Source organism: Filicampus tigris, chromosome 2, assembly GCF_054856515.1.
Source record: "Filicampus tigris isolate MCC_2025a chromosome 2, RoL_Ftig_1.0, whole genome shotgun sequence".
Classification (NCBI taxonomy): domain Eukaryota; kingdom Metazoa; phylum Chordata; class Actinopteri; order Syngnathiformes; family Syngnathidae; genus Filicampus; species Filicampus tigris.
The window spans coordinates 7,692,140-7,709,110 of NC_141218.1; the positions used below are offsets into that span (position 1 = coordinate 7,692,140).

Here is a 16,971-nt window from a genome sequence, read left to right on the forward strand (position 1 = left end):
GGAGGAGGAGGAGGGGCAGGGCGGGCCGAGCAGCTGCGAGGTCCACAGTGGCCGCTGACTTCAGTTGGCGCGGTGGTTGCGACGAGGCGGCAGTGGAAGGTCATGTGCTCGTGGCCGCGTGTCACCTTCAGCGCGGGAACAGACACGGTGAGTGTGTGTTCACGCGCGCGCGCCCGCCCACGTGGCTTTCAGCGACGCAAGGAATAGACCGGAAGCAGAAAAAAGCCCAGCAGAAAGGCTTTTGACTTTCACTAATTGCCTCACGTGACTTTTAAGACTCGTCTAACCCCGCCGCTCGTAAGTACGTCATCGTCTAGGGCATCGGTAAGCAAAATTAGGCCCGGGGCCACCGTTTCAGTCAAGGATTCTGCATTGAACTGGTTTTCCTAAAATGTGGTTATTGAAATGTATTGATTCATTTTTTTCTTTAGTCGCGGTAATTTATCTCAAATTGCTATTTCATTGGTGTTATTTTATGCATTTATTTTATTAAAGAATCAACTGATATTTTGGAAGTTAAAGAATACAAACTTTCAAATAAAAAAAACATTTCTAAAATAAACCTTTCATTCTCGACACCTAACATTTTTTTATTATATACGTACAACACAAACCATTTATTACATACGTATAAAATGTATCCTTTTATAAAATCATTTCTTATTTCTTTAATAATTTCTTCTTTCTCTTTGGTTGACTTATTGCAAATAAAAATAAAACAATGAGACATTTAACATTTCTTCATACAGTATTATTTTATTAAATAAATGGTTCATTCAGTTACTGCAAATAAAATATTAGTAAAATAGTTATATTAATTTATCACATATATTTATTAAAGACTATATTTTTATTGTATTAAATTAATATAGAATGCATTCCAAAAATGAGAATGAATCTTTTTTCTTTCAATACATAGAGTTAACTTAATGATAATACAATAAAAAATACTTTTTCTGTATTTTCTGAAATACTTTGTTAGTTAACTACATTTTAAACACCAAAACGTAAATAAACGATTTGATTAATGAAGGACTATATTTTACATACATGCACATTTTTACTGTACGCTTGTTCATGTTCCACTTGTGTTCAGTTTCACCGGGTGACAAACGCTCAACCCTTTTGTCTTAATCGTTTTGTAATGTATTGCTGTCCAAATAACCTCCGTTGATGTTCTGTGCTCCAGCAAGCGACCGGCGGAGTAACTGAAAGCGGGATGGGCGAGGAGGCGTCTCCTCGCAAGCCACAAACGTCCGGCCGCCTCCAACTGGTTTATGTCCTACTTCCTGTCGCCGGCCTGCTGGCCGGTGTGATGCTCGTTCTTGCCCTCACCGGTATTCACACACAGACACACACATACGCACTTCTGGAGGTGCTTCTTACATGTTGGTTCCGCACAGAGTGCGTGTGTGAGGAGTTGTCATGACAACCAGGCTGTGTCCCCAATCAGGAGCGCGTAAAGTGTGTAGGAATGTCAAATATTTACCGTGTCGTAAAACATCTTGTCACCTTTTCAGTATCTTCATCTTGTCCAAGCTAAAGACGAGCGTGTATGTGTTTCTTTTATCACCGACCTTGAAACCACCTTGAAAGGGGTGATAAGCACACAAACACTCCTGCTTTAGTGTCGCAAACTAACCCCGGCTGGCACTTGTGGTGGAGGCCCCCCCCCCCCCCCCGTAATTCCCCCTTCCCGAATGATTGTTATTATTAGCCGACATGTGAGTGTGTGAGTGAGTGAGTGAGATGTGTAACCGGAGGTCGCCATGGTAACCAGATCCCTCCGACACTATTCATAGACATCCACGCTTGTGCATTTAAAGTGAACCAATCGAAAAGCTCCTTGCCCATACGCACTCACGCACACATACGTGCATGCACGCACACGCACGCACACACGTACACGCATGCATGCACACTGAAGTTGTGAAACAGTTTTTTATTTTTATTTTTTTTTGCGCCCTTTCTTCAGGAGTGATTGGCGGCCGCGTCTCAGACTCCAGCCCCCTCCCTTCTCCTGAGCCGATGGCTGACAGAGAGCCCGGTTACTGTGGGAACAGTACAAGCCCCTCCCTCCCGTCGGATGCGTCTCAGGCCCTGCCCACTTCGCCAATCACGACGGCCAACGATTTGATGACGTCTGTCACCTCACTGAGCTCCACCTGGCTGACTGGCGCCACCTCTGCGCCGGATGCAGGTAAGTGGATGTGTGTGTAGATATTTACCACCTCATGGTGAAGCAACACATGTAGACAGACAATGTAAAAACACTCACATACAGTAGTCCTTATCCTCTGTGAAGAACAACTAACATTGCTGCAGCTTAGTTTTCTTTGTTTCCCCATCAAATCTATTTGCATTGTATGTATTATACTGCCCCCTGGTGGTCTAGAAACACACTAGACACACAACGCTATAGAATGAATTATGTTATTACTGTATGTTTTTGGAAAGTACAATACTGTAGAGTGATTTTTTACATTTTACATTTACATTTTTTTATTCAAAATGTGCGCAGGTGGTTGTCAGCCACTGGTGGAGCCTCAGTGTCTCATGTTGCCATACAACCAAACATGGCTGTCCTCCGCCGCCGCTGTGGTCAAGAGCTCGGAGGTGGACATGTTGCTAAGGTAACGGTGCGCGGAAAACTCGGCAGGTGCGGTGGCAAGAGGAGACATCGTTGGGGAAGTGACGTGGCACGTGTTGCAGGTTCTTCAGCTACTTGAGCAGACTGTCCTGCTACAAGCACATCATGTTGTTCGGCTGCTCTCTGGCCCTGCCGCAGTGTTTCCACGACGACGACGCTCAGCACAGGTAGCCGCGGGACGCTCCGCCCGCCACATCCCAGAATATTCGCTCACCCGCTGGCCCGCAGGTGGGTGGTGTTGCCGTGCGCGTCCTTCTGTGAGGCGGCCAGGGAGGGTTGCGAGCCCGTCCTGCAGATGTTCAACGCCTCCTGGCCCGACTTCCTGCGTTGTTCGCAGTTCAGCCAGGCCGCCTTATCCTCCACGGCGCCCCCTGCCTGCTACACACCCCAACAAGCTGTGGGCAAACCATGTGAGTGGCCTGCCTTTTAATTGGTCTGGCACGTTTGGTGACGTCAAGCTGCCCTGTTAGAAAGGGCCGCAAATAGGGCAGGATAGGACAGGTAGGACAGGACAGTAAAGGACAAGAAAGAACAGGACATTCTTCTGTCTCACTTTAGTGAAGTTGAGCGGTGCTCTCTGATTGGTCGACAATATAAGAAACAGAAGGAACGAGTAGCAAATAGGACAGGATTGATTGGGGCGGGACAGTAAAGGACCGGCTGGGACAGAGCAGGACAGGACATTGTTCTGACATGTTTGGTCATACCAAGCACGGCTCTCTGATTGATCGACCGTATTAAGGTAGGGACAAGAAGCAAATAGGGCAGGTCGGGACAGAACATTGTCCCGGGCCCTTTTAGTGTTGTCATGCGCTACACTCTGATTGACCGACAGCGGCATGCGGCGGCAAGGAAGACTTCCTGTGTGCCACGGGGATTTGTGTCCCTCAGAAGCTGGTGTGCAACGGCCAAAACGACTGCGACGACTGGAGTGACGAGGCGCACTGTGGTGAGCGCGCACGCACGCGCGCACGTACACGAACGGTCGTCGCAGCGACGCTGCGCCATCTTCACATTGATGATATCGCCATCCAGTATGTTCAGAGACGCAGTTCCGCTGCTTGACGGGCCGCTGCCTGACACCGCTTCTGCTCTGTGACGGCTACGATGACTGCGGGGACCTCAGCGATGAGCTCGACTGTGGTGAGGGCGCACACGCTTTAGCACTTAAGTAGAAGAAGTACTTATACTTATATAAGTACTTCTTGAAGTAGTACTTATACTTCTCAAACTGCCAATGGCCAAAGATAGTTTGCAAGTTGAATTCTGTTGTATCATTAAACAAAAAAAAATATTTGCGGTTTATATCATAACGATTTTGAGAGGGTCATTCAAACATTTTGTTTATAAAAAAATGGAGAACCGTATACGTTAAACTTGGCTAACTGACTGTTGTTTGTCAGTGTGCGATGCGGCGCGGGAGCATCGCTGCGGCGACGGCCGCTGCGTGTCCAGGGATTGGCTGTGCGACGGTGACCACGATTGCGTTGACAAGAGTGACGAGCTCAACTGCTGTGAGTCGCCATAGTGACGACGGGCCCCGCCGCCAACATCGCAGGAACCACTCACCTGTGTGTGTGCACGTGCGCGTGTGTGCGCAGCATGTCGGAGCCAGGGTCTTTGGGAATGCCGGAACGGCCAGTGTATTCCTCCGGCGTTCCGTTGCGATGGCGAGGACGACTGCAAAGACGGCAGCGACGAAGAGATTTGCACGCGCGAGCAGCGTGAGACGTCCGCCCGGCAACAGGCTGCCTTTGTTCGCGCGCGTGTCACTGTCTGACTGTCCGTGACTGTGCGCGCGTGTGTGTGCGTGTGTTGCAGCTCACGCCGCGTGCCCCCCTACTCAACCTGGCTGCACGTCCACCTCCTGTGACGTGCGACACCGCAACTGCAGTAAGCCTTCGACAGATGCGTCGATATTTTTATTCCGCTTCGCAAAATTCTTTTCACTCCTTCCTCCTCTTGTGGGCGTGTCAGCCGGCTGTGAGCCAATCAGCTTGGAGCTGTGCATGAACCTGCCCTACAACCACACGCGCTTCCCCAACTTTCTGGGTCACGTGTCGCAGCGGGAGAGCTCCGTGTCGTGGGAGTCGTCGCTGTTCCCGGCGCTGGTGCAGACGGGCTGCTACCAGTATCTCATGTTCTACGCCTGCACGCTGCTCGTACCCAAGTGCGACCCACTCAGCCTGAGCACTGTGCCACCCTGCAGGTGAGTGCGCGTCAAACCTGTCCTGTTCCGCTCCTTGCTCCTGGAGTCGTTGGATATCCTCCTCAAATAAGACAGAACAGGACCGGGCGACAAAAGTGAGTGAAGCAGTGCTACACCATGTGAAAAAGAATAGCAAATAGGACAAGACAGGACAGGGTGACGGGTGGCGGGACGAGCCAACCATTGTTATCGGTGTTACTCAGCCTGAGCACTGTGCCACCCGGCAGGTGCGTGCGCATCAAACCTGTTCTGTTCCGCTCCTTGCTCCTGCAGTAGTTGGATATCCTCCTCAAATAAGACAGAACAGGACAGGGGGCGACAAAAGTGAGTGAAGCAATGCTACACCATGTGAAGAAGAATAGCAAATAGGACAAGACAGGACAGGGTGACGGGTGGCGGGACGAGCCAACCATTGTTATCGGTGTTACTCAGCCTGAGCACTGTGCCACCCGGCAGGTGCGTGCGCATCAAACCTGTCCTGTTCCGCTCCTTGCTCCTGCAGTAGTTGGATATCCTCCTCAAATAAGACAGAACAGGACAGGGGGCGACAAAAGTGAGTGAAGCAATGCTACACCATGTGAAGAAGAATAGCAAATAGGACAAGACAGGACAGGGTGACGGGTGGCGGGACGAGCCAACCATTGTTATCGGTGTTACTCAGCCTGAGCACTGTGCCACCCGGCAGGTGCGTGCGCATCAAACCTGTCCTGTTCCGCTCCTTGCTCCTGCAGTAGTTGGATATCCTCCTCAAATAAGACAGAACAGGACAGGGGTGGGACAAGCCAGGCATTATCATCGGTGTGTGGTAGGAGCATCTGTGCAGTGTGATTACTCGACATCTCCCTCCTTGAAGGTCTCTGTGTCGCACGGCCAAGGAGAAGTGCGAGTCAGTGCTCGGCATTGTGGGATTGCAGTGGCCCGACGACTCGGACTGCGCTCAGTTTCCCGAAGAGGGTGGAAACTCGACGTGCCTTCTTCCCGAGGCCGGCGTAGACGGTGTGTGCGCGTACGTGATGCGCTCAACTCGCTGTTTGCTCACTTCCTGTCTGTGTTTGCCGTGTCGCTGTGGTAACAGAGTGCTCCCCCAGCCACTTCAAGTGTCGCTCCGGACGGTGCGTCCTCGCCAGCAAGCGCTGCGACGGTCTCGCTGACTGTGACGACCGCAGCGACGAAGACCACTGCGGTGAGACCGCCGCCGCTTAACATTTGTGACACAAAAGTGAAGACGGACGCGCTGACACGTCTCTGCGCGTATGCGGCAGGGTGCACCGAGCGCGCTCTGTGGGAATGTCCGGGCAGCGGAGTCTGCATCAAAACCAGCATGATCTGCGACGGCTTCCCAGATTGTCCCCTGTTGGCCGACGAGGTCAACTGCTGTGAGTCTTTGCCCACCTGTGTCACATCTAGTGTTAGCTTTCTAGCGTTTTAGTTGTACTTTCTTGGTTCTGGTTCTAGCTCCTAAGTCTAACTTCCAAGTTAGGGTTTTTCACCTCGAGCATATAGATCCGGTCTTCTGACTTTTAAATTTGTAGCTTCCAAGGTCTAGCAACTTCTAGGTTCTAGCTTTTAAATTTTAGCTTGTCAGTGCTAATTTCCAATTGCTAGCTACTATAGTCTAACTTCTGAGCTCTAGCTACTACATTCTCTCTTCCAATTTCTGACACTATGCTCTTGCTCCAGTGTGATCTAGTCTTCAAGTCCTGACTTCTGAGTCTCGTTCCTAGGCACTAGCTTTTAAGTACTAGCCTTTACGTACTAGCACAATGTTCTATCTTGCAGTCTGTAGCTTTTAAGCCTTCGTTTTAGGGTGTAGCTTTTGAGGGTAGCTACTACATACTGACTTCTTTCTTCTTTCTGAAGTTCTACCTTCCAAGTCCTGATTTCTAATTTCTACCGTCTATATACTAGTTACATACCAGTACTTTATTTAGTTATATACTTATAAGACCTAGTTATCAATTCTTAGCTACCAAGTCCTTCTTTTTAGACTCTAGCTTTTTATGTTCTAGCATACGGAACCTCTAAGGTGACATGGAAGTTAAAAAAACCCCAAAAAACGTTGCGTTCCCTCGCAAAAACTTTGCGTTCCCTCACAACAATTGCGTTCCCTCGCAAATATTTGCGTTCCCTCGCAAAAAGTTGTTTGCAAAGGAACGCATTTTGTTTTAAATGCGTGTTTATGTACTTCCAGGTCAGTTTGGCAGCTAGCCTAGCCTAGTCTCTGATGCGTGGCTGTTTGAGAGATGACAGTACGTCGGAGACGGCCGGCAAGGATATGGAGGAGGACTTGGAACACTCCTTGCGGTCAAGAGATTTCCTCTATTGTTTAGCACTCGCTTCAGATGTCTTTCGCTTATTTGGAAACCGTGCTTGATATCAAAAACTGATTTTATGTCTTTGTATTTCAAGCGTATTTCAAAGCAATTCAGTTAAACTCGCCCATGGCTGAAAACGCTCCCTTTGTTGCTTTTGTTTACCCGGAAAATGACCTGTAAGTACATAAACACAAATGCGTTCCCTTGCAAAAAAAAATTGCGTTATCTCGGAATTTTTGCGAGGGAATGGAAATCTTTGCGAGGGAACGCAAAGTTTTTTTTTTTTTACTTCCAGGTCACCTTAGGGGCTCCGTACTAGCACCTACGTTATAGCCTCTAGTCCAGTAAATCTAGATTTGAAATGCTAGCTCTGTAGGTGTTAGCTTCCAAGTGCTACTGCCTTAACCCAGTGTGTGTGTTTGTGTGTGTGTGTGTGTGTGTGTGTTATTGTTGTGTTAGCGGCATGTGGCGATAATGAGTTGGCGTGCAACAATCACGAGTGCGTGCACAGGACGTTGTGGTGCGATGGAAAGAAACACTGCACCGACGCCTCCGACGAGTGGGACTGTGGTAATGCGCGCGTGCACACACGCACACACGCGCACACACACACAAACGGGGAGATGACCGAGTGTTGTGTTGTTATGTGGAGTGTCTCTGAGCCAGTCGTCAGGTTCCATTCTGTCCGTGTTGAGGACGGCTGACCGTTATCACGTGTGTGCAGACGAGTGGAACCAGCAGCTCAGCAAACTGACCTGTGACCAGCTGGGACTAGGGTAAGGTCAGTAGCACACACACACACACACACACACACACGCACGCACGCACGCACGCACACACGCAGACAGAAACACGCACACAAACACACATATAGACTCACAGACAGACACACACAGACTCAAACATGCACACACAGGTGATGCGTCCGGTCCATCACAGGCAGCGTGTCCCACAGGGTTCCCGCCTCGATTTCCATGGTACCCGAGCAGGGAGGTCCTCCGGGTCGCCGTCGCTGGTTACATGTTCACCCCGAGTGGGAGGAGCGCAAAGGCTTAGCTCTACAGGCACGCCTCGAGAAGAGGAGGTGTGTATGTGTGTGTTTGTAAGAGAGGAAGCCATTTTTTTGCGGGGGGGGGGGGGGGATTAATCAGGAAGTGATTAATCGTGCTAATGCTAACATTAGACTCCATGTTTGATTCTGTCTGCTTGTCTGTGTGCATCTCTGTTTGCGTGCGCACGTGCGCGTCAGTCACTCGTGTCATTCCGGCAAGCGAGTGGCTCTCGTCTGCGTCAGAAATGGTAAGCTTCGTCAATGCCTCCAAATGGTCTCCTCGGGCGGCGCGGGCCCAGTCTACTACCTGTTTCCCGTCTCTCGGACAGAGTGCGGACTGCGCCCGGCGGTGGGCACGCATTCCTCCAGGCGCAAGAGGATTCTGGGAGGCCGCGTAGCCCGGCAGGGGGCGTGGCCGTGGCAGTGCTCGCTACAAAGCGGTCAGAGCGGTCATGTGTGCGGCTGTGTCCTCATCGGCGCCAAGTGGGCCTTGACGGTGGCGCATTGCTTTGAGGGGTGAGACCGTCTATGTCTCGCTTTTGTGCTTCAAGTTTCTACCTTCTGGGCTCTAGCCTTAAAGTGCCACTTTCGAGGGGCTCGCTTTTAGTTTTCCGCTTCTAAGTTCTATTTGTTGAGATTTGATGATGTAGCTTCTAAATATGACCTTTCAATATCCGTCTTACGTGAGTAGCAGGGAGAAGCCTCACCTGTGGAAGGTCCTCCTGGGTCTCAACAACTTGGACCATCCGGGTGCGCATAGTCAGAGACGCGCTGTGCGGGCCATCACGGTGCACCCGCGCTACAATCGCGCCGTGGTGGATTACGACATCAGTGTGGTGGAGTTAGACTCGGAGGTGAGCCACCCCTGCGTGGGGTGCCGGGAATATTGTTTGAGCTGCTAACGCATTGTGGGATTATGTCTCCCCAGGTGGAGCAGACGCCATGGGTGCGGCCTGTGTGTCTGCCCGGACCCAATCAGATTCCCACTCCGGACTCCTACTGCTACATCACAGGATGGGGTCACATGGGCAACAGGAGTAAGTTAAAGTGGAAGTCAACCCAAACATATTTTTTTCAACAATATGTTCTATACAAACCTACTATTTGAAACAGGGCATTCTGATAAATATTGCGTTTGTGGAATAAGAGGTAATCCACCCGTTTTTAGCCATCTGTGGGGGCGGCCATTTTGTCACTTCTGTCGACTAAAAATGACATCATAACTACTCAGGGGTCAGGTAACGACCAATCATGGCTCAACTTCAGAAAACAGGTGACCTGTGATTGGTCGTTACCTGATCAGTTGTGATGTCATTTTCAGTCGATAGAAGTGACAAAATGGCCACCCCCTGAGATGGCGAAAATGGGGTCGATTTTGCTGCTTAACTCATATTCCACAGACGCAATATTAATCACAATGCCGTGTTTCAACTAGTGGGCCTGCTGGGAACATATTCTTGAAAAAAATATGTTTTGATTGATTTCCACTTTAAGTCTGAACACCCATTTCCCGGATCTACATTTTGAGTCTTAGATTCTAAGGCTCTAGCGTTTAGGTTCTAGGTTACAAGTCTAGCTATGAAATTCTGGCCAGTAGATTCTAGCTTTTAGGTTCTCACTTTCAAGTCTAACTTTTACGGTTGAGCCGATAAGTTCAACTGTTTAGGCTCTACAGTGGTTACTCGATCCAAGTCCTGGCTTCTAAGTTGTAGCTTCCTAGTTCAAGATGCTACGTTTTAGCTACTAAGATGTGTTTTGCGGGCCAGTTCCTGTGTGAGATGTACTACCTCCTCCACAGTGCCGTTCAAGTTGCAGGAGGGCCAGGTACGGATCATCTCTATGTCCCAGTGCCAGTCCTACTTTGACATGAAGACCATAACTGCCAGGATGCTTTGTGCCGGTTACGAGGCCGGGACCGTCGACTCCTGCATGGTAACCACCTCGCACCTACATTTTATAGCCACTAAATTGAAGTTATAAATGATAATTCCCAAGTTCTGGCGTTTAGGTTGTAGCTTGTAAATTGTAGCTTCCGATGAGTTTAAAAGGCTTTAGCGTTTAGGTTCAGGTCCCTTGAAAGGCTCTTTTTGAATATAAATTATTATTAGAATTAACAAGTCTCGGTCCTGACTAGCTCATAGATTTAAGGTCTGAGATTCTAAGTTTGACCTTCCAAGCTCCCAAGATCTAGATTTTAGGCTCTAGCTTCTAAGTGCTACTTTTTAGGCTCTAAAATGTTGGTCTCTCTTACACGTATGAGTCTAGCTTCTTGGCTCTAGCATTTTGTTTATAGCTTCCAAGGTCTTACTTTCAAGTCCTAGCTTCTAGCCTACTAGCTTCTAAGTCAAGCCTCTAGGGTGTAGCTTCCAGGGTGTGGCTTCGAAGGTATTCTGGTGCTAGATTTTAGATTCTAGATTCCAAGTCTAACTTCGAAGCTCTAGATTCCAAATTCCATCTTCTAAGTCAAGCCTTTAAGTTGTAGATTGTTGGCTGTAGCTTGTAGCTCTCAAGTCCTATCTTCCAGGCTTCAGCCTCAATGACCTCTGCCCTCTTGTGATCTGTGTCGGGCGCGGTGTGTTGCTCCCATTTCCAGGGCGACAGCGGCGGTCCGCTGGTGTGCGAGGAGTTGTCGGGGGGCCGTTGGACGCTGTTCGGCCTGACGTCATGGGGCAGCGTTTGCTTCAGCAAAGTGCTGGGACCCGGCGTGTACAGCAACGTCAGCCACTTCACGCCGTGGATACGGCAGCAGATCTTCATGCGCACGTACCTGCCTGACTGACGTGCGCCGCATCGCGCTTCCTGTTCCTGAGAGGAAGTGATGCGGCGCCGCACACTGTCATTTGACACCGTTAGCCTTCTGATGCTAGCTGCTGTAACATTTTCATGGCACATGCTAACACGTTAGCCCCTTTGAACACTTACAGTATATCCAGGTTGAGGTCGGCGTACTAGCTTGGGCACATTAGTAGAATGAATTTTTCTTACTAGTAATGATTTTTTCACTACTAGTGCCACTTTTGTCCTACTAACACCATTTATTCGATATCTTTTATATCCATCTTAAAGTCCATGTATTTGTTCTACTTGACTAGAGTGTACTAATACTTGGACTTCCAATTGGATATCAAAGATAGGGAATAAATGCTCAAACAGCTTTACGACAAGTAGAAGTTAACAGCGTGTGATGTTTGTGATTATTTCTGTGTTGCATCAGTGTTGTTGCTAGCTCAACTAGCCTAGCGCTGGCTAAAAGAGGGAGCTAACACGTTAACGGCGACGGACGACAAGACGATTGCCCGTGATGGAAATTTCGTGACTTGTGATGTTTGCTCATTCATTCCTTCACGTCCACATTCCTGGTCGCTTGTCGTTAGCTGTCCTTTGGAAGCTTTTTTGTTTTTCAAGAGTATTTTTCTACACTTTTTTGTACATCACGTGTGTGTGTCGGGTGTGTATGGGGGGGGGCCTCCTCCTACAATGTCACTTCCTGCTTTTGTATTGTGAGGAATCATGTGAAGGAAGTGTAATGTTTTTTGTGTTCAACAGTAAAGCTACACACACCTGCTCTCACTCTTTTCGTGTCTGCGTTTTTGTGTATGTATTTGTTTACGTGTATTTAGTGTTTGTGTGTCTGTCTTTCTGTCAGCATGTACATTACGTGCACGTGTTCTATTGTGTGTTTGCGTGTTTGTGTATTTATGTGTGCGCGTATGTCTCAAAGTGTGTGTTTGTGTTTCAATGAGTGTTTATGGGCTGAGACAAGGAGAGAGATGGATGGAGGGACAACAAGGAAGGAATTCACAAAGCACACATGCACGTACAAGTGGGGTCAAAGTGCAAGACTTTATTGTGTGTGTGTGTTAAAGTCACACTGTTTAGAGTGCACTGTGGTAGTAAAGGTCAGGACGGTTCAGAGAGATTGCTGCGGTGGTGACGACGCCGGACGAGCTGGATGACACGGTGAGGTCCGCCACGCGCGCACACGCGCACACACACAGTGATTATGTCTTTGTTTGCGTAGATGTGTTCCTGCTGCGCCTCGTCCTTCAGCCGCCTGAGGAGCAGATGTGTTCGACCGCGTGGCCTCATAAACCTGATCATCACCAAAGGTGCCAACCAGCCAATCCATCAGTCAATACACGTTTGGGCCATCCGCTAATGTGTGTGTGTGTGTGTGCGCGTGTGTCTACCTGTGTATCTGTACGTCTGTCATGTGTATATGTGTGCCTGTCTATGAGAGCGTGTATGTTTGTGTTTGTGTGCGTGTGTGTGCGTGTGTGCGCACGTGCTCGCACAGCGTGTGTGTTGGCATTGCTTTTCGGCGCAGTGTGGTCAGTAACAGGAAGTGAGTGTTTGCCAGGAGGGAGAGTGTTTGGTGTGGTCATCATCTTCATCAGCGCAGTGTTGGGGGGGCGACTAATCGGGATGGTCCATTTTCCTGGCCTGCCCCCCGTCCCACCACTGCTTGGTATGACCTGACATTGGTCCACCTCACACACACCAAGGCTGTGCAATTCATCGAAATTCAATTGCAATTAAGATTATTACACTTCACGATTACAAAATTAGCATAATGGTAAAGAAAGGATTATGAATATGCATTTATATCCAACACACTGTTTGTTCACACACAAGGAAATCATACTTGAATTAATACATTTGCGCATTTTTATAATAACTGTATTTTATAACTAATTTGATACATTTTGGTTAGAACTTACATAATTATAATGTTACCCCCAAAATTATTTGTCTTTATATTTTTCACGTTTAAACATTCTCTTGTTTTGTACCCAAAAATAAATCGTTTGAATAATCGTGATTTCAATTATTACCAAAATAATTGTGATTATTATTTTTTTCATAATTGAGCAGCCCTAACACACACACACACCCACACACACATGCGCACCTGATGCTTCGCGTGTGTCTGCACAGGCATGCTGCTGGCCGGCCTGGTCCTGAGGAACGTTCCCTACGTGACAGATGCCGTCTACGTGGACGCCGCCTGGTCTGCGGCTTTGAGGAGCGTGGCGCTGTCCATCATCCTGGCCCGAGCCGGCCTGGGCCTGGACCCCTCGGTACCGCGTGCACACGCACACGAGCGCGTGCGTGCACGCGCACGCGGTGACGAGCGGTCTTTTTGCAGGCGCTGCGCCGCCTGAAGGCCGTGTGCCTGCGCGTGGCGGTCGGGCCGTGTGTCGCGGAGGCGTGCGTCGTTGCCGTGGTTTCTCACTTCCTCTTGGCTCTGCCGTGGGCGTGGGGCTTCCTGCTGGGGTACGTGTTATGTGTAAGCGCGGTTGCGCGGTTTTGGGTCAAAACGCCACCCGTGTGCACGCTTGCGCAGGTTTGTCCTGGCGGCGGTGTCTCCGGCCGTGGTGGTTCCGTCCATGTTGCTGCTCCAGAAGGAAGGCTACGGCAGCGAAAAGGTAAGCTACTGCTTTTTTCAGCTTGGCCTGGGATTCGCCTAAAGTTGTGCCGGGCTACTCCTGAAGTTCATCTTGGCTTCTACCGAAGATTTCTTCCGCAGGGCATCCCGACGCTCCTGATGGCTGCCGGCAGCTTTGACGACATTTTGGCCATCACAGGCTTCTCCACGTGTCTGGGCGTGGCCTTTTCCACAGGTTTGGCTTCTGGTTTGCTTTGGGCCGGGTGGAGTTCTGCTCTCTATGCACGCGTGCGTGCGCATGTTCGCAGGTTCCACGTGGATGAGCGTCCTGAAGGGTCTCCTGGAGGTGGTGGGCGGAGTGGTAGGTGGCATCCTTGTGGGCATCTTCTTGTGTTTCTTCCCCAGCGTGGATCAGGTGCGTGTGGAAAGCCGTTAAGTTGTTTGGTCCATGTCCTTTTATATCGGACTGAAGGTGGTACTGGTGCAGGAGGACGTGGTGGCGACCAGGAGCTTCCTCCTCTTGGCCTTCTCCATCTTCGCCGTCTTCTTCACTCAAGTGCTGGGCGCCTCTGGGGCCGGTGGCCTGTGCACCTTGGTTCTGGCTTTCCTCGCCGCGCTGTCTTGGCGCGCTGACAAGGCAATCATGGTTGACCCGTTGAAGGAAAAAAAAATATCATACCGTGGCCTCCACTCGAATTGATGCCGTACCTTGATTAGACGAGCACTCATGTAGCCCAGGGGATAGCTTCTGGATGAAAGGTCAGCGTACATACTCCGCCTGGTGGTGGAATTTGTATTTCATCCACCCTCAAACCCTATTGAGCATTCGAAAATGTCACACCATGGCTTCCACTCGGTTAGACACCATGCCTCAATTAAACGACTACCGATCCAACAGCTTCAGCGCAGTTTCTCTGAAGTGGTGGAATTCAGCAGTTATGATTTCATCCATCTTCAAACCTTTTGAGAAATAGAAAATGTCATGTTGTGGGCTCCTCTCTAATATACAGATAGATGGATGGATATTTTATTCGCACCGTGCGGAAAATTAAGTGCCATACCTCAATTAGACAACCATTGAGCTTTGGCTTCAGCACACTTATAGCACCTAGTGGTGAAATCGGGTCAATTACATTTTCATCCTCAACCTCGAGGAATAAAAGATCTCCTTCCGTCCTGGCCTCCATTAATTGACACCATACCACAATTAGATGACCACTGATGTATCCCATGGGATAGCTTCTGGATGAAACGTCAGAGCAAGGACAAGTTTTGCAGTTGTGGTTTCATCCATACTCTTACCTATTGAGGAATAAAAAAAAATACAGCGTGGCCTCCACTCGAATAGATGCCGTACCTCTATTGGACAGCCAGTGACATGACGTCTCCCTGCAGGCGGGGGTGGCGGCCATTTTGGGAAGATGCTGGGACGTCTTCCAGCCCCTCCTCTTCGGCTTGATTGGAGCAGAAATCGTCATAACGACGCTGAGCCTCAGCACTGTGGGTGAGAAGCACGCCGTGGCACGACAGGGGTGGCAAGTTTTGGCAACCCATCGCGTTGCGACGAGTCACACGCGGTGTCGTGCAGGTTTGGGTGTGGCCGTAATCGCCATCGGTCTCGTGGTGCGACTGGCCACCACTTTTGCGCTGGTGCATGGCGCGGGCTTCGTGCTCAAGGAGAAATTCTTCATCGCCATCGCCTGGCTGCCCAAAGCCACTGTGCAGGTACGTCGCCTGATCCCTCGGCTGGAGGTTAAAGTTCAGCAGAAGGCCAGCAGAACTCTGTAATGGTGGGAGTGGTCTATTTTCTGAGCCCCAAAAGCAAAACGAAACGTGTGACAGGCAGCCATCGGCTCCACGGCGTTAGACACGGCGAGGGACGCGGGCGACGAGACCTTGGTGAAGTTCGGTTTGGACGTGCTAACGTTAGCCGTGTTAGCCATCTTGATCACCGCGCCCGTTGGAGCGCTGGGCATAGGCCTGGCGGGGCCACGCCTCCTGAGCCGGCAGGTCAAAGGTCAGCACAGAATTTCGTTATTGTGGGTATGCTGAATTTTCCATTACAAAATGAATGAGGCCATTTGACTTATTGACTTGACTTATCTCCATTCCATGTTTCTCAACTGCTTTAACCATTCCATCTTGAAAATGTTCAGTTCATTCAGGACATCTCACGAACTGTTTTTCATTTCCCAAATTTACAAATTAAGAGACACTTATTGAATACTTTCTCCTTTCACATTTGTCTACAGATTTAAATCATTCATTTGAGTCCAGTATCAGATTTTTCTTCAGAAATTACCTCTCTAGTTTCCTTGATTTCTTGACATAATCAAGTCATATTTTGCAATCTTTTAATTGACACTTGTTTTTTTCTATGTTAGTGCCGGAGGCACTGGACGGAGCGCCATCTCCGGCTGGCCAAGGTGAAGACCCTGCGATTTTTGAGAGCAGGCTGTGATGATCTTTAATCCCAACAAATACAAACGACATTAAAGAGGAGATCTTAGGTACAATTGATTTTTGTTGTTGTATTTGAATCCAAATAGTTGTGTGTCTGGATTCCCTACTCATCCATCAAGTATGAAACAACCAAGTCACTGTTCGCAAATCTTTTCTATTTCTGCCCATCTGTTAGCAACCAGTGGGGCTAATGAACAGAGTGACCCCAAAGGTAATTTGGCGGATTTGACCATATGCTGTGAAAATATATCTATGATTCTTGATGCTTTGGGGACTTTTGGCTAAATAAAACAGACACCTCAGATCTATTTACGAGTGTAAAACAAGGGGAAATACAGTAAACCAATTTTGAGCCCAAAAGCTTTGATATGATTATGAAAATTGTACCATCACATCTTTTTTTTCCTAGAAAATAGACGGTTTTCAACGTCAATTAGGGGCACGCATGGTAGTGCTTTTTTAAATGGAACACTATTAGTTTAAAAAAATTCACAAGAAAACAAAAACAGACAATATCGTCAATAAATACATACAATACTTTAGAAGTGGAGGCGGTAGTTCTGGTTTATGAATTGATTCATGACGTCATAGACTTCCGCCCTCACCACACGTTGGCCACGAGCAAAGGCTGATGTCCATGACATCACCCGTCTCGTATTAAAAAAAGTCTTTATTTTGGAATACAGAACATAAAAAAACAACAACCTGGTGGAGATAAACAAAAACACAGTAAACGTATATTACAGATATTAAATAGCATACAAATATAAAGTCAAATGTAAAATGGCTCGTATATTTGTTTTCGGTCACCGACAGCATTTCTCATACTGACCACAAGATGGCGACAGCTTGGCGCCCATGGACGAAATAGCGTTCTCTACTCCTGCCAAAATT

At 48.7% G+C, this 16,971-nt stretch overlaps 2 protein-coding genes across 8 annotated transcripts; both read left to right on the forward strand.

The window, feature by feature from the left end:
• The first annotated feature begins 3 nt into the window (after positions 1-3).
• Positions 4-11,795, forward strand: corin (corin, serine peptidase). Of its 4 annotated transcripts, none has more exons than XM_086024418.1 (24): positions 4-147; positions 1,190-1,337; positions 1,976-2,200; positions 2,522-2,633; positions 2,713-2,817; positions 2,879-3,060; positions 3,486-3,599; positions 3,686-3,793; positions 4,054-4,164; positions 4,252-4,374; positions 4,472-4,543; positions 4,619-4,859; positions 5,713-5,855; positions 5,935-6,042; positions 6,122-6,235; positions 7,634-7,744; positions 7,827-7,950; positions 8,130-8,258; positions 8,424-8,473; positions 8,555-8,741; positions 8,917-9,079; positions 9,154-9,262; positions 10,024-10,157; positions 10,819-11,795. In XM_086024418.1, exons 1-24 carry the CDS (start codon positions 103-105, stop codon positions 11,002-11,004), a joined length of 3,144 nt encoding a protein of 1,047 aa, XP_085880544.1. In that variant the 5' UTR covers positions 4-102; the 3' UTR covers positions 11,005-11,795. The 4 variants fall into 4 exon arrangements, with proteins under 4 accessions (XP_085880544.1, XP_085880547.1, XP_085880543.1 ...); XM_086024421.1 differs by having other exon boundaries at positions 4,628-4,859; XM_086024417.1 differs by having other exon boundaries at positions 4,472-4,859.
• Positions 11,796-11,944: 149 nt separating this feature from the next.
• Positions 11,945-16,134, forward strand: LOC147151198 (sodium/hydrogen exchanger 9B2). Of its 4 annotated transcripts, none has more exons than XM_086024428.1 (12): positions 11,945-12,334; positions 12,523-12,693; positions 13,164-13,306; positions 13,375-13,502; positions 13,573-13,654; positions 13,756-13,849; positions 13,923-14,029; positions 14,102-14,251; positions 15,010-15,118; positions 15,203-15,339; positions 15,457-15,631; positions 15,999-16,134. In XM_086024428.1, exons 1-12 carry the CDS (start codon positions 12,247-12,249, stop codon positions 16,073-16,075), a joined length of 1,461 nt encoding a protein of 486 aa, XP_085880554.1. In that variant the 5' UTR covers positions 11,945-12,246; the 3' UTR covers positions 16,076-16,134. The 4 variants fall into 4 exon arrangements, with proteins under 4 accessions (XP_085880554.1, XP_085880556.1, XP_085880557.1 ...); XM_086024430.1 differs by having other exon boundaries at positions 12,553-12,693; XM_086024431.1 differs by lacking the exon at positions 12,523-12,693.
• Positions 16,135-16,971: the final 837 nt, after the last annotated feature.

Excerpts from the sequence above, each read along its gene's own strand:
- corin (XM_086024417.1), top strand. The coding sequence starts at position 103 with ATGTGCTCGTGGCCGCGTGTCACCTTCAGCGCGGGAACAGACACG. Across the intron at positions 3,794-4,053 it reads CAGCGATGAGCTCGACTGTG|TGTGCGATGCGGCGCGGGAG; the intron begins GTGAGGGCGCAC and ends GTTGTTTGTCAG. Across the intron at positions 5,856-5,934 it reads TCCCGAGGCCGGCGTAGACG|AGTGCTCCCCCAGCCACTTC; the intron begins GTGTGTGCGCGT and ends CTGTGGTAACAG.
- LOC147151198 (XM_086024427.1), top strand. The coding sequence starts at position 12,384 with ATGTGTGTGTGTGTGTGTGCGCGTGTGTCTACCTGTGTATCTGTACGT. Across the intron at positions 13,655-13,755 it reads AAGGCTACGGCAGCGAAAAG|GGCATCCCGACGCTCCTGAT; the intron begins GTAAGCTACTGC and ends TTTCTTCCGCAG. Across the intron at positions 14,030-14,101 it reads TCTTCCCCAGCGTGGATCAG|GAGGACGTGGTGGCGACCAG; the intron begins GTGCGTGTGGAA and ends GTACTGGTGCAG.